Raw genomic sequence first — 17,554 nt, 5'->3', positions numbered from 1 at the left:
TATTATGAAAAAATCCATGCGGTGATTTTTAATTAATCTGTAAAAATAATATCCCCTTTTTCAAATCGAGCCATTATCAGATGCCTGCCGGTGTGGCGTCACACCGACAGAGGCCGCTCACACGATAGTTGATTGACATGAGCTTGTCTTACCTCAGATCAGCACAACAGTCTGACCTCCACTGTTTTGATGCCGGAGCAGGAAGTTAGACAAGAATATCTCTGATTGAGCGATTGAGGTGTTGTGTTGCTGGATGTAATAATGAACATAGTGGTCGTCATTTACTCCCGACATCTGAGCCACTGAAGATGCAGCGGATTACATTTGTTTGTGAAGGGAATGTGCCTCCCAATCTACATAAATGCGTCTATGTTTGCGCAAATCATTCGTGATCCAGCTTTTTTCCAAGTTTTTTTTTTTTTTTTATGAATCTCTGCAATCACCTTTCCTAATAACATGCTGGTTAGCATGTTTCACGGCTAAACGCAGCTAAACTAAACAATCTCTCAGAGCAGCAGAGAGAAGAGAGGGGCAGGGTGAGCAGAGCTAATTTGCATTTAAAGGAACAATCCCTCAGAATGGGATGATTTTTGCAGAGCTCTTTTTAACAAGGTAAAAAGGGTATTGTTTTACACAACCATTGAGAATTTTTAACCAAAGTATATTATAGACTTTTCCTTACGATCCTAAAGAATCATATCAAATTCTTTGTGGAAAATGAGCATCCAATGAAGTTTTTAAACTTCTGTATGATTTAGAAAATAGTCTCAAACACAATCATTTCTGTTAATAAATGATCACAGCAACAGTGATAACTAGTTTCTCTGATCTCAACTTTAAAAACTGCTGGCTCATTTGAACAGATGAGAGAAAGCAAAAAATCTTTATCATTAATGGTCATTAATCACCATTTGCTACACTTTATAAAACAGAAGAGTTATTAAAAAATATGTAATTTTTAACAGAAAAAACGTTTTCTAGAGGTTCTAGCGGTTAGTGAGTTTGTTTAATACAGTGCAACAGACAAGAGTTTCATTCTTTAAAAGTTGTACTACTTTTAGCATGGCACACAATCTTTAAAAGCAACACTCTTGCCAAGAAATTCAATAACCTGGACAAGAGGTAAAAACAAGGACTAGGAAACATGGTCTAGCGTGTTGTTAGAGGGCCAATCGACTATCCTGACTCTTTTTCAGGCCCATCCAAAATCAGTGGCAACAGAAATTCATCAGATTTCCACAGAATTGGAATGTCTACAATTTACATATTTCTTTATACCCTGTGCCCCTTGAGTGTTCCTTTTTAAATATTCTGGCTAATTTAATAATGCATTCAGCTAGTAATAAGAGCACAGCACTTTCAGCTCCATTTAACACTTTACCATGTTTAAACCCATTCCACAGATTTCCCCCAAGACCAGTGCAGAAAGTCTAGCCATCCCTAACAAAAATATGAAATCAGTTTCATTCAATTAGTAAATATTTATATATATATATATATATATATATTTAGATTTAGATTTATCGGCAGGCCGATATTATCGGCCGATATTAGACATTTTCCAAACTATCGGTATCGGCATTTATAATGGCCGATAAATGAATATTTCAAAAATAAAATAAAAACGGACGAAACACCCTTCAACCATGTCATGAGTGTTGGCGTTGTATAGTTTGTCCACCAGAGGGCACTCTACACCGTCCCTGTTGGCAACACTCGTGTATAACGCGCCACACATCCTGCAACCTGCTGATCCAGCCAGAGTCGGGCAGAGAGAACCAGTTATCCGCGAGTGAGATCATCGGTGAAGTGTGTTCATGGTGAGTTGGTCACGAGACATACATTGCTTGAATAACAATTAAAAGAACATCCCCATCAGTTCTCTTAACTCAAATAAGCATGACAAAATTCGTGACTATCATGTCCAGTTTTGCTGCTGTTAAATACGCCGAGAGTGAAGCGGAATTAGCTAGTAATTACGTTACGTTGTTACAGTGTAGTTGACTGACTGTCCTTTTAACTTTTGACAATGAGACTGAAGTATTTCTTTAATAGCGTGACAGTTATAGCAATGAGATGTATCATCTCTCCTTGGCCTGTTATATTGAAAATGTATGTTTTACAATTTGCAGTATGACGTTATCCATTGCTAAATTATGGCTCATAGACTAGCTAACCACAAAGCTAGCTAATGCCACTATCAGTGGAAGACCGCTAACGTTAACATAAATGAGCTTGGAAACCACAACAAACTTATTCTGCCTAAATAAAGTAATGATTACTGTATTTATAACTAGCATATCTCTAGTTACAGTCCCTGCATTGTAAAATGTAAGTTAGACTTGCGAGGAGTGAACATTTAGACATAGAGAAAAAGTATCAAACGTAGCTTGTGCATAAAAGTTAGCTTTTCTTTTACATGTGTGTGAAATCCAATGACGCCAAGTGTGCGTTGCAGACTGTTGTTCAGCCGCAGCATTAACGAGTCACATAATGGATTTAGATCGCTAAATAGTAGGTTTTAGAAGGCAGGCAGCAACTGATGATTGAAAATGGTTTGATGTAGCTTGGTGGAAAGAATTTAAAAAGTGCAGGTAAAGGGATAAGCAAGCTGACATTGTAATTGTGACAATAAAAGAAACAAGTTTCTTTTTAAAATGCATTATCATATTATGTTAGTTAAAACTCATAAATAACTACAAATAACTAATGTTAGGGAAATCTGTTAATGTTTTGTTGCGTGTTTCCTAAATTAAAAAAAAAAAAAAAAAAAAAAATATCGGCCGATATATCGGAATATTGGATTTTAAAACCAATAAATATTTGTATCGGTATCGGCCTTCAAAATCCTTTATCGGTCGGGCTCTAATATATATATATATATATATAAATCAACTTCAACTACTTCTACCACTGGTCAGTGCTGTCAAACACTATCAAGTACTCAAGTGTGCATTAACTATACTGGGTATGTAATGAACACAAATTATCTCTAGGTCTGGTTTTAAGGGGGGCTAGTGTAACCCCTCTAGTTCTTCTTGACCTGCTTTAAATGGCATTCGAACAGGCGTTTTTTAACATTGGGGGCACTAACAAGGACGCTAATGACCAAAGCCTCTAACGTCAGTTGCTAATCCACCTCTTGAGATCACGGGAGTGAGGTTTACCTGCACAACTCTTACTATAGCTTCCATTAGAGTCACCATCCTAAATCTCACCCCCATCCGGGTCACAGCACCAATGTAACCCTCTAGTTTTACTCGACCCACTAAAACCGAATCGAACCCCAATTTCCGACATCCAAAGACAGGATGTGTCAAGAAGACACTGGCAGTGAACAGATTATGTAAATTTTGTGTTATTCTATTATCCACCTGTTTCTTTAACATGGAAGTAAACCGGTTAATTATCTGCTATAGGGAAATAACGAGAAGAATAACAATGTGCAGTAAACAGTGAAACTGTTTGCACTACAAACCAGTGTACTCATAATTAAGATGATGCAAAAAATAATATGGTAAGACACACCAATTAGCAATAAGCAGTAAAACAAGCTGTTTTGTACAGCTAAAAAGAGCTGGACAGGAAGCCACACCCATAAAATTTACAAATGGCCGTGCCAGATTTTACGGCAAGAAAAAGGTTTTCTATTTTAAAACGTGCTGAGTGAAGATCTAAGTGATATGGGTACAGATCTGTTATTGCATGCACACATTTTTTGACGTCATGTTATGGTTACCATGTTGCGCGTCAGTCTATAATGTGTTATCTTGTGTATGTTATTGTAAATAGAAAATCTTGACTTATTCCCCATCAGCATTAAAGCAACAAAACAAAACAAAAAAATCAAAGATCAAAACTTTCATGGCCCTTAGAATACAGTCAAACTAAAATTTATTCAGACACATTCAACATTTCTCATATTATCACAGTTTATATGTTATGGTTTAGAAAATGGTAATAGGGTAATTCCATGCAAAGGTCAACCTTCTTATGAAAAAATAACATTTTTACCAAAGGTTTTTACTACACTGATAGCACAGATGGCAAAATGTTGGTGGTTCAAATACCCATGTGAGGTCTCTCTTAAAGTTTTTAAAGCATTTTTTTATTTTATTTTTAGTGCATGATTTTCCACACATGTCTGGTAATTGCTATTTTCAGGCTTGACACAGTACATATTCCTCATAAATAGACACATCAAAATAAAAGTAACAATTATATGTTCTGTGAAGAGCCATCACTTCTCCATTTGTTGGGTATTATTGTGCCTGTTTGTGCATTTTAATTTGTAGAAATCCTACAAAGTATGTAGTCTCTTAAAAACTATGTCCTTTTTTGTCACATCCATAACGCATGATTATTTCCCTTTTTTAACATAGAAAACTTGTGCATAGACAGGTATTTTTTCTGATGTTTAGACTATATCAACAAGGGTTTATTCAAATATAAACAGATGATTCAGTATATTGGTAACACATACATTCTCTAAGCATATATATGTCACATTCATAAAGCAAAATGTAACATCAATAACGCTGGATTTGTCCAATAAAATATGACAAGAATTCAAAGTTGTCCAACTGTGTCAGAACAAATTCATCTTAATAATGTCAGATAACTTTGATTGAAAGGTATGTAATGGATTACAATCAACCAAATATTCAACTGTTAGTATGACAATATTTACACAACTATCAATACACTATCAATATTCTGTTGACCAATTACCAAGCAATGCTTAATTTTGTTCAGTCTGTGATGTAAAAAGGTTGCATTAGCAATTAAAGAAAAAACACAAGCAAAACATGGTCAGGTCAAAGTGTATAAATAATTTTTCATCCCAAATTTTACTGTATGAAGATTTTTTTGTGTAATATGTCACAGTTGACTTTATTTAGCTATTTTCCTTACTTACCCACTAGTAAAAATATATTAAAAAATATATCTGTTGTCTCATTAATTTTTGGTTTCACTGTATAAAAAAAGTTTTATTAGATTTATGCATTTTTTTTAATTATCATATGACTGTGAGCAAGTTTCATTAAAAAAAGCAACAATTTGAGCAAAAAGCAGAGAAAATCATGTTCTTGTCATAGACTACATCTAGATCCGACTCAGAACGATGATCAAAACATAGATGGAGTAGATCACTTCCATTAACAACGCCAAACCTTGCACTGTCCTGTGCCACTTCCTGTGTCAATATTTAATTCTGTAACATTAGGCAGTTTTGATTTATATACTATTTTAAGATCATGTTAGTTTACATATGCATCTTCTTACATATGTGATCGCTTGTTTCTGATGCTTCTTTGCTGTGTCTTGATCCAGAGATTCAGTACTCTTTCAGAAAATGCATAATAGTGCCTCCTACCATATAATACGGAAAACACAGAAAGCTGGAAAATTCCATCAGTGGCGGGGAAACGTCTTGTAAATGATAAAAAATTCTATCAATGGTTGATAAAGATATAAGTGATAATTCTTATTTTCATGTTTTTATTATATACATGTAAGAGGCATATACATGTAATATATATGTAATAAACCACCAGTACTCAAGTAACTCAGAAATTAGTCGTCGTGTAACCTCACTTTTCCAATAGCATGCTCTCTTCTGCCTACAAATCTAGCTCTACACTCAACACACACTGCTATTAGAAATGTAAAAACACTCTGCCATTTGATTTGGCGGATAGTAAAGACATGAAATGAGCAAAGAAGATGAGGATGAGAGAGAAAAAGAGAGGAATCCAGTTTTTATCTCATCTAAGCTTTGCCACCAGCTTTGTTTGTCTGGTAAAAAAGTATCTGTTGTTGGGCAGAGGGCAATGCCCATGATGCACTGCGCTGATGGCCAGATTCCAATCTATTGTCTCATCAAGGTGTAGAACCCAAAGGCTCTTTTGATCATAACTGCGGCGGGGACAAACATTCCCTCAAAACAGAGTGTGCAAAAGAAGCTTCACAATCATCTCTCATCCTTGGTACGTGGACACTGCAAAGCTACAAAAAAAAGAAAAAAAAGTCCTAATAATTTCCACCAAATGTCCCTTAATTATCTCCATCTGTGCCATTTTAGAGCTGTTTTGCTGAGGCCAGGAACGTACAGGAAAATGAATCTGAAGAAGCTTTGCATTACACATACACAATGGAATAGTAAATCCTCATCTTAAAGTAGAAGTCCAGGTTCAACACAAGTTAATAATCAATAAACGACATCAGGTAGTATATTTGTTTAGGCACGTCTGGGTTGTTGACATGAAATTTCAAGCTGTGACCTGCAATATGACATGCCAAACTTTATCTAAAACTACAGTATATTCAACATTTAAACATCAAATTCTTGTAAAATTATTATTTATGTGTGGTCATATGACTTCATATTAACTGAGATCAAATGGAATTTATTCTTGAAAAAAAAAAAAATCACTTGTATCTCACAGTTCTGCCAAGTGTAACGCCAAAAGGTTATATAAAAAAGGCTTAAAATAAATGGTGGCCAGTTAAATTACCTAAAACTTAAATCCTTAAAGTTGAAAAAATGGAAATGTCAGCTACCTTTATTTTAAATTGTTTCAAAAAATGTGTGCTACTTTAAATCATTGGTGAGATAACATTTCTAAGCAGTGTAATAGAAGTGGGTGGATTTTTATATACAATAAACAACCCTTTCTTGCATCTTTGCATGTGCAATATTAGATATTAAAGATATTAAACAAGGTTTTGGACATTAATTTGCTTAATGTAAGTAAGCAGGTTTATCACACTAGTTATGTATCATCTTTTTAGTAATTGAAACAAAGCTGAAATAAATATTTGATGAAACACTTAAACCTAAAAAAACTTTCTAGACCACTGGTCTCAAACTCAATTCCTGGAGGGCAACAGCTCTGCACAGTTTAGTTCCAACCCTAATCAAACACACCTGATCCAGCTAATCAAGGTCTTCAGGATTATTAGAAACTTCCAAGCAGGTGTGAGTTGGAGCTGGTTGGAGCTAAACTCTGCAGAGCTGCGGCCCTCCAGGAATTGAGTTTGAGACCTCTGTTCTAGACCATATATATATACTAAAATAAAATAAAAATTACAAATATATATGCTTATTCAATATGCTGAATAAATACTCTAACGAACAAATTGATAATAGAGCTGAGCTTGTTCTAAACCTATGAAAAAAAAAGCACATATGAGAGAATATCTATACAAGCCTAAACAAATTTTTGAGTGACAGATACAGAAAGTTTGTGTAAATAAATCAGGCTAGGCTCTCTAAAGGGATAGTGGATCGGTCTTGAGTCAACATATGGGCTCTAATACCAAGCCTCGCTCTGAAGGGTAGGAGCTGCCCCAGGAGAGAAGGCACACGCACCCTGCCAAACACACATCCCACTGTCTGTTCCTTCTGTTCATTACAGAACAGCCTGACAGCAACAGAGCTTGCAAGAAACCCTGAGTCATGCATGCATGTTCTTTTACACCATCTACCCCAGTTTACAGTGACAAAGGCCAAAGTAGTACTTCAAAACAAGTATGACGACATTCAGGCCTGACATCCACAATTCAAGAAGACCTTATTAAAATATAGGACTAAAAAAAAAAAAATCTGCAAACATAAACAGAGGTCTGTCATGCAAAGTTGCACTCTCTTGGTTTTATGAAATCCAATTATCCAATTACGCCCTTGAGGGAAGCTGGCATTTTGAAATAAATGCCATCTAAATGAATCCACAGCTCCTGGATAACTAAACAGCCTGTTGATTGCCATTATTTAAACACATTCAAAACATTCTGGTGACATTTTAGCAGCCAGCACAATTGAGACACATTAATTGCTAGGGAGGCACCAATCAGGATTTTTACAGCTAATACAGATTGTGGATTTTATTTATTTATTTATTGTTTGTAGTTTGTTTGTTTGCTGTGTCATATACACTGTTATTTAAGCTCTCCACTTATGGTCACTATTAACTGTTAATACTAAAGCTGTCCTGTTTTTGTTGATAAAAACCATTGTATTTGAAAAATACATTCCCTGCCTTTTCATTTAGTGTCTTTTATTTGTTGTTTAATAATTAGAACATTCTACTAGAGAGAGCTGAGAAGAGAGTGGAGGGAAAGCATGTGTGAGACTGAACAGCTGCTACTGTTAATGCCGTTTGCTATAATAATCACATTGGTGATGACGTGAAAGTAATATGGAAGTCTTAAAGGGCTTGTGTATTCAAGATGTAATTGGTTTATGTGACTGGTCAAGGTTAAAGACTACAGACTGAGAACATACTGATTCCAATCAGCAGCCAATCGATCAGAACACCCCTACCACCTAATTAAGTACTACGGTTTGGGGAAAGTTACTTTTAAAAGTAATGCATTATAAAATTGTGTTACTCCCTAAAAAAAGTAACTAATTACATTACTTAGTTACTTTTTTTATGGAAAGTAATGTGTTATGTTACTTTTGCATTAACTTTTAAATCTGGGCAGGGCTTGCTCATTTGTTTTTAATATAAAAAATTATATTTTTGGCAAACGTAAAAGCCCTTTCACACCAAAAGTGAAATTAATCAGCCTTAGGCTGTAGGAAAAGAAAATTCACATCTGTACAGTAGAAAGGAGAAGAAAGTTTAGCACAAATGTTAGTTTATGTAAAGCAGTTTTTTGCTTATTTGTATGGTTGAACTGGATCATCAAAGGATATTTGTTGTATTTAGAATATTTAATTATTGCAGGTTTGCAGCATATTCTGAATTTGCATTAGAGATCGACCCATATTAACAAAAAAACATTATTAGTAATTCTGATATAACATACCAGTTGAGAAATGCAATAAAATACAATGTTTTGTCTGTTAGATTCCAATATTCCACAGAACAGTATTCAGTGAATTAACATTATCCAGTGAATTATTCTTCACTCTTTAGCCCAGGGGTCACCAGACCAAGTCCTGGAGGGCCGGTGTATCTGCAGAGTTTAGCTCCAACCCTAATCAAACACACCTGAACGTTGCACTGTAAAAAATAAAAAAAACACTATATGTTGAGTCAGCTTAAAATAATTTGTTACCCTGCTGCCTTAAAATTTTAAGTTCAGTCAACTAAAATAAGTTTAGTCAACTTGAAATGTTAAGTTGCACTAAGTAACAACTTAGATATTTGTGTTTGCTAAATTTAACAGATAGGTAAGTAACCCAGCTGCCTTAAAATTTTAAGTTGATTCAACTCAAATATCTAAGTTGTCACTTAGTATAATTTATAATTTCAAGTTGAATAAACTTTTTTGAGTTGACTGAACTTAAAATTTTAAGGCAGCCAGGTTACAAATTATTTTAAGTTGACTCAACAAATTGTTTTTTACAGTGTGTTGAGGAAAGTTGGAGGTAAACTCTGCAGGACACCGGCCCTCCAGGAACAAGTTTGGTGACCCCTGCTTTAGCCTATTAAACAGCTTTATAAACCTAAAACTGTAGTTTAAAATAAAGTTGATATGACTCCAGTCCTTTATTTATTTTCTCCATTTGAAAACATTAGACATTCTACATTTGTTTTGCTTATTAGTGTTGCAGCTGATGCATTTTATAAATATGTTTTTTTCTGTTGTTGTTTGTTTGTTTTTGTTTTTTTTATTGTTGTAACATGAAGATTAAATTTAACATGCTAATTTTCAATACTTTATTTATTTATTCTTTTTTTAAACTGAAAGGAGGAAAAAACAAAGTGAAGTATGGACGTAGTTTACTCAGTCATTTATTTACTTTATAACAGTCAATAAATATCAGTTCTGCATATCAGTTATCAAGCACATAAACATGCAAATAATTGGTATTGGTTATAAAAAAATCTATATTGGTCAATCACTAGTTTGCATTTTAATTTTTATTAATTTTGAGCAATACTGAATCTACAACTGAAATAAGTAAATGCATTTTCACATTTAGTTTAGAACTACAGTAACCATCACGTTTTCACAGCGCACACAATGCCTCTGCACTTACTCCTGATTTCAGGGAAGCAGTCGTTCAATAAATGGGAAAACAAATTAACTAGCGTTACTTATTTGAAAAAGTAACTCTTTCTTGTAAATTAAAAAGTAATGCGTTACTTTCTGGTTATGAAAATCACGTTAGTGTTGCATCACGTATGTTAAGGTGCGGTCAAATTAGCAAAATTTTGTGAGCAAATTGGTTCATTATAAACAGGGTAGTCATGTATGAAGAACAGCTCACATGAAAGTCACTTTCAAACCAAGCAGCTTTCTATTGGTCAACGCAGCAGTGAATTTTTTTCTTTTGTTAAACACAAAAAAAAGATATCTAAAGAATGTGGGTAACCAAACACTCCCTACAATCTTCAAAATATCTTCTTTATTTTCTTGTTCATCAGAAGACACTCATACAGGTTTTGGGTGAATTATCCCTAAGTTTTTTCTTGTGAGACTGAGCCACATTATAAATGAAAATAATCCAAGACTATAAATAATTCTGCACACTGCACAGAACACAGCAAAATGGTTTGTACACCTACATTTGTTTTTACAATTGATATGAAAAGGACTTAAACTCATCCCTTCTGGACACCAGCACCACTCGGCTATATGCTCATAAAACCTCATAAAAGACATTTTGCTGAGATTTAGAAAAATCCGCCTGTCACCTCAAAGTGACGCACTATTATAATCTTATTTCGTCCTACCATTTGCACCACCGCCCACTGGCAGCTGGCATTTGTCTTGTGAGTGATGGTGATTTTGCGTGCTTGTGAATTTAAGGAAATAAATGGTCACTCACACACACGGCTCGAGCAGGTCAGGGGCTGTGTGTGTGCGTGTGTGTGTGTGTGTGTGTGCGAGTGTGAGTTCTCAGATAAATGCACCCATGAGTGTGTATACTGTATGTGTTTGTGTGTGTTATTATAGGCTGGAACTGCCTTGCGCTGCAGCAGTGCCAGGAGAGCGTACCTCGTCTCGGCCTATACATCATTGCGATCTGCCACACATTACTGGATAATTGGATCCATCTTTTGGCCACAGACAAGCATGTGGGCGAATAAATGTATGTGTTTATGATTATGTGTGTTTATATGTATACAAAATATCTATAGCCTCTGGATCTGTGTACTGTCTTTAAATCCTCACAATAATAATGTAGTCTGAGACATACTGTAGCTTGGCTGGTTGTGCAATTTCTGATGTTCCTAAAAGCGATATAAGGTATCGCTGGTTTCTATACTGCCGCATCATCTCAGGTAGCCTCGTCCAGTTCACTGGACGTAAGTAGTGCTCCTCATCTACAGAAACATCAAACATGGACAAGAAGAGACTGATCATGTAAGTGTAGAATAAGACATTTCATGACAAATCGCTCTTAAAACTCACTCAAGAACAGCATGCAGCATCTCAAATTTCTTTTTTACTTTTGTGTTCATCAGCTGCTGTCCATTAGCCAACTATGGTTGCAAGCGTTATCATTAACAGTTCAATGATTCGGTTTCTCAAGACCATAGTTCCAATAAAAATTCGCAAAAAGCATTTTAAAATTGTGTGTGGTCAGAACCACAGCTCTTGAACAGTGGTTAGAAGCATAGTTTGTACAAATATGAATGTGCTGTAGAACCCCAGTGGAACCACGCAGCACAAAGTGAGGAAAAAAGCAAAACACTGTTAGAACATAAACTGTAGTCCTCATACACAGTATTTATTTACAGCAATAATCTGACAATAAATCATTCTCAAACCAATGCATGATTACATTAACAACAATCCAACATTACTGAACCAACATGGTTCAAATGACTGATCTGCGGAAAAAGTCACTACGGTTTATGGAAACAGTTGTGACTAACTAGTTATTTTCCCCATTGAGGCATTGTACTATAATAGTTAAGCACAGAGCTATGTTGCTAAATGGGAAATGCCCCCTGACTGGTTTTGTGACACTACATTTTCGCATTCACTGTGGACAGACAAATTACTTGACGCTAGAATCTTCTTGTATTTTACATAGGAAACAGTTCAAGTAAAAATATGACTGTGTCAGCATGTTAAAGTCTGCATGTGAGCATGCTCAAAGGCATCACTGATAAATGGTTAAAGATTTTACTGCTGCATCACTCCCTTTCACACAGCTACATTAACAGCTTTCTCCCTCTGTTCTTAAAATATTATTACTTCTCCATTAAACTGGACTCCAAGAACACATAAAAAAATATGAATCTGTTTCTGCACTGCATTATTATGGCAGCCAATCAATACTGTATTCTAACTGTATCAATAGAATGTCATTTACTCACATATAATTTTTTCCTGAAAAGCCCCCCAAAAGAAGATGAAGAAATTAAAAAGATTTCAGATGAATAAAACATGAATAGACAAAAAAGATATATTGTTTGTTTTACTTCTGTATCATTGAACATAAGTTAATCACATGCCTCCGATACACCGTATCAAGTCAGTTAGTCAATTTGTCCAAGTGTGACTTACGGCAAACATGACATGTTCTTGTATTCAGTCTGCGCTGTTTTCTATTTATTGGTCTTCACACAAGATTCACACCTTTGGCTGTTCTATTGTGTTTTATCATTATCAGCATCTAGCAACATGGGTTAACACTGTGCCATCTAAAAACTAGTTCAAGCTGCAATCCAGCGTGATGTTTTTGAACACAAGAATATCTGACTGCAAACTCACAAAAACATAAAGGCTGTACTTCAAGCTTGAACTGCTCCAAAGGCAGGAAAATCCATTATTAACTAATCTACCTACAGGTTACAAAGTGATAACAAAGTGTCGTTCCACTAAATTAATGTTCAATTGACAGGCCTAATTATTATGTGTATGTTTAAACATATACTGTATATCAAAATGATTTTTGATGTAAATCTCAACTTTCCTCTTGGGTGATTTTTGCCTTTGGGAAACAGTGGAAGAACAGAAGATCTACCGTTCCTCTTGTCAAAGTTTGCCTGCCCTTGACGTGTTCACCTGCCCTCTCTCTGCTGTCTCTAGCGGGGCTCCCACCTTTCACACTGCTTTTCCTGCACTGCACTTTGTTCCTGTCAGTATTGCCTGTGGCTGTTTCTGTACCTGCTTCCACTCTTACTCTCTTAAAAAAATCAAGTACAGTTATACACTGTTGGGGTAGTCAAGCTAATCTTTTGAAAAGAGAGGGAAGTAATGTGATTTTAGAGTTCACACTGGGAAAGGAGAAATATTGTATAATTTTAAGACTGTACTGTGGTGTATATATATATATATATATATATATATTGATGGATATTATGAGGATAAGTTCTTTTTTTGACAGGTGCACAGGAAAAAAAAAACAAAACAACAACAACACTAATTCAGGCAAGAAATAAAATCTGACATAATATCATTAACGGTCATTTAATTGATGACAATTAATACTTTATCAGTTCTCTTGATAATGATACAAAATAACATTTGTATTACTTTAAGAAACTTTGGACTTTTATGCAAATACTGGCGATTAGTTTTCAATTAAATTTAATATGTAAATCTGAATAAACAGATTATCAGACTTATTATATGCATGTAATATGAATTTCCAGTTGACTGAAACTGATAACTTTAAACTGATAAGCTACTTTAAACTGTGCACGTAGTCATCACTAGTAAGGACGGCCACGCTGTCCTTGATGATAATAGTCAAAAATCTTCTGTCAATATTTCGAGTGCTTGCATAAAACATTTAAGACAATTCAGCAGATAGATACTTTTTTCCTTCAGTTTAACAAATCAGCTCACGTTTAGCTAAAGCAATTTACCTCCTAAAATGAATAAAGTATCTATATCTCTGCACAGTACAAAAATAAATAAATCACTTCAGTACCTGATCTTGCTGTTGAGCTGCTTTGGTCGATATATTTGACTCCTTTGCTGTGGTCATGATAACAAATTACCACAGACAGCAAGAGACATTCAGTTTGAGACGAGACCGCTGACGGTTACACAGAGGAGAGAAGATGCTGAGGGGAAAACGGTAGAAATGCAGCAAAATCCCAATGAGACGTGAGATTTGATCTTTAGAGTCGTTCTTCAGAGGATTGGCGCGCCACTGTTGTTAAATTACACAGAGAAAGAGAGAGAGAAGTGAAGGAAAAACGGACACAGAGAACACCGATCACAGCCTGGAACCGACACCGGTCGACTACGAGTGCGGTGCACACGAGCTTTTCTCATCCCCCTTCACGCGCTTGCCGCCTTTTTCACCCCCGCCTCCGTGCACCAAGCGCGCACACACGCGCGTGACTGCCGCCTTTTCACCTTCTGCCTCGAGCTAACAAACGAAAAAACGTGGTAAGTGTGTGCGTATATAAGTTTTCATTTTCCCCTGTACGTATATAAAGGTATGTAATTATATTACAGAATATATATTAATGTATAATGTTGTATATTATGCATATTACAAATATAAGGCAACGTGTTTTCGTTTCGCACCTGCAAGGATCATCTTATAGTCTTCCACAGTCACAATGCCCATTATTGAACCTTAACTGATTCTTGTAGATAATCCGTTCAAACTGTGCCATTTTGTCTCACTTTTTGATTATTTTTTCATAACAACAGTCTTATGATCTGTGAGTGAACAATTTTTACAGATAAACCGATAGGATTGAGTGTGTCCTTAACATCCAGCACACATATATAGTGCACCAAAACTGACACTCCAAACACTTGCAAGTAGCTTTGAAAGTAGGCCTAGCTCAACTGCTTTCATGACATTGTAGCTTTTACAGCAACAAAATACTTTTCCAAGGATTAGTGGAATAGTGTTTTTAATGTCAAATTTGTATTACCTTACTTGGCAGCAAGATGAGGTAAACAACCAGCTCTCTTTAGTGCTGCTAAGTATGATTCATTTGTGAATTGGTTTGTCCTAAACAGTTCTCTTTGGCATTTTTAGTGCCAAACTATTTAGTTCATCAGTATGTCTAATTGCATAAACATACTTTATATTTGTTTGTTTGTGTAAATATTTCTGTTGATCAGCTACAGTTTCAATGTAGCTTTTTTTTTCTTTTTTCTTTTTTTGCCTTTTTCATGCTTTTTAACAGACAGGACAGTAGAGATTGACAGGAAAGCATGGGGTGGAGAGTTGGGAAGGGGACTGGCAAAGGACCACGAGTCGTTTCACTATATGTCAGTGTCACCAAGGTCAACCCATTTGGAAAGGCATGGCATTTATCTTGTTATGAAGTTAGATTATAGTATATTCTTGGTTTGCCAGTCATTGCTGGTCTATTCGCCTGGCCAGCTATATTCAAAATGTAGAATCATTTTTTATAATAAGCAAACTGTTTGAGAGCATTATAATCAGTGGTGTAGTCCTACGAAAGAAAGCGGTTTACTATTACCTAGTCGAATAAGGCAATTATTTCTCCTGCAAGGGAATCAGGCCCATTTGAAGCCCTCTACGCACTATGAATCTCTTATTTACATTGTGTTGCTTATTACAATAAAGTCCTGCAGCCCAAGACTGGTTGCCCACTGATGCTAAGCAGGGCTGAGCCTGGTCAGTACCTGGATGGAAGACCTCCTGGGAAAACTAGGTTGCTGTTGGAAGAGGTGTTAGTGAGGCCACACCCTGTGGTCTATGTGGGTCCTTATGCCCCAGTATTGTGACAGGGACACTATACTGTAAAAAGCACCATTCTTCGGATGAGACGTTAAAGGTCTTGACTCTCTGTGGTCATTAAAAATCCCATGGCACTTCTTGTAAAGAGTAGGGGTATATCCCTGGTGTCCTGGCCCAATTCCCTCCTCTGGCCCTTGTCAGTCATGGCCTCCCAATAATCCCCATTCATTGAATTGGCTCTGTCACTCTCTCTCCTCTCCACCCGTAGCTGGTGTGTGGTGAGCGCACTGGTGCTGTTGTCCTGTGGCTGCTGTCGCATCATCCAAGTGGATGCTGCACACTGGTTGTGGTTGAGGAGAGATCCCCCCATATGATTGTAAAGCGCTTTGGGTGTATGGCAATACACAATAAAAGCGCTATAAATGCGCTCATTCATTCATTCATTCAAAATGATTCTCGAACTTGTACAACTCATCACTGAACAAAAACTGCAGGATTTTGAGCAGTGAGTGGATTCCAATTTAAATGCCACTGATTGGCCATTGTGTTAAAAAAAAAAAAAAATCAACAGATATGTCTGTGATTGGCCACACTGCTCAATGCTGCAAAAACACACTGTAAATAGGAAGCTTTGATGCCCTCCTGAACAAACATATGGACTGGATAGTTTACCAGATTTGTTTCACCAATTTGCCATTATTAAAGCTTCAGCTAAGGGTGCTTTTGCTTTCTTTCACACCCGTAGAACTGGGCCTGAAGGGTTTTTTAAATTATACTTGCCATTTATTTTAACCAATTTTAAAAACCACTGTCTCTGGTCAGCACGTTCTGTCTCTCTCTTTCACACAGGATATTTAAGCACAAGGGACTTATCACTAAAACAGTTTTGGAAAGCCGCACATGTGCAGTAATTCACATTCACACGCTCTCTCTTCCACTGTATTTTCAGTAACTAAACAGCAACGGCACAATTACTTCATCTAAAATTGCACTTTGTAATTAGTAACAGCTGTTAGTTAGATGCGTCTTATGTGTGCTTTTTTCAGTTATCTCACTTCTCCTTATATGTTTTTTTCTTTAATTCATTTTACCTACCAATACTTAAGCATGAGAGTGTCTCTGTGTCATATTTCCTTAAGGCACGTGTCCACAACATTAAGCAGAGTTCTCTCGCTGTAGTGGACATGCATAGTCAGACGATGATGGGCGGGAAAATGTAGAATGATAGAAGTGATAATGCTAATTACAACAAAGAATCGCATGTTTCACACAACAGCATGGGACACAGTTAAAGGGGAAGCTAATATGACAGTAGATCGCAGACTTGCGAATATAAAATTATATTTTAATATTCTTAAGCTACGGTCATACTAGACTTTAAGCATCTGAAATTCCCTCGGATGCTGCAATGGTCATTATATGACGTCATGCTCTGCAGTGCCTTTTTAAAAAGTTAAATTTAACACATCTAAAATGCAAAAACATACAATCGACTACACTTTTCCGCAGTGCTGCAGCTTTAAATTCATGTTCTTTTCATTCAGCTACAAAGTCATGCTGTGACGTATCAATCTGCTGTTGGTCACACGATGTCACATGATGCAAATTCGCAGGTCAGAGTTCACCAAGCTTGAACTTTGGAATGCAGCGAAATGTGAAAACTTTTCGCACAGGCTTGCGTTTCCAGTCTGATGCATTCGCATACACATGAATGGAAGTCAATAAAACAAAAAGCGCAGTGTGACTGCGCCTTTATCCAGTAATCTCAAATGACTGAAAAGGTAATGGGAAAGTTATGCAAGTTGGTCATAAATTCTGGTCAAAAACCTGAATACAGAAACAAGACCATTTACCAAAATCAAAATAAAATTGTGTGAATCCTGTATACTAAAATTTCTTGCTTATCTGGTGATTCTGACTTAGTCATGCAGGAGACACATAATCAAATTCCTTGTT

General features: G+C 36.1%; 1 protein-coding gene across 5 annotated transcripts in view; it reads right to left on the bottom strand.

The window, feature by feature from the left end:
* Positions 1-17,554, bottom strand: part of dpp6a (dipeptidyl-peptidase 6a) — a 393,063-nt gene that overhangs the window by 185,003 nt on the left and 190,506 nt on the right. Inside the window, exon 1 of one of the 5 annotated variants that reach the window (XM_051098106.1) lies at positions 13,853-14,203. The exons of the other annotated variants lie outside the window; for them this stretch is intronic. Within the exon in view, the coding sequence (XP_050954063.1) occupies positions 13,853-13,909 (57 nt within the window). The 5' untranslated portion in view covers positions 13,910-14,203. Of the gene's footprint in view, positions 1-13,852; positions 14,204-17,554 lie in introns of those variants that run through there. 5 annotated transcript variants of the gene reach the window in all.

Source organism: Labeo rohita, chromosome 24 (assembly GCF_022985175.1).
Source record: "Labeo rohita strain BAU-BD-2019 chromosome 24, IGBB_LRoh.1.0, whole genome shotgun sequence".
In the NCBI taxonomy this organism is placed as follows: domain Eukaryota; kingdom Metazoa; phylum Chordata; class Actinopteri; order Cypriniformes; family Cyprinidae; genus Labeo; species Labeo rohita.
The sequence above is the reverse complement of the archived record's forward strand: the minus strand, read 5'-3'. Positions and strand labels throughout refer to the sequence as shown.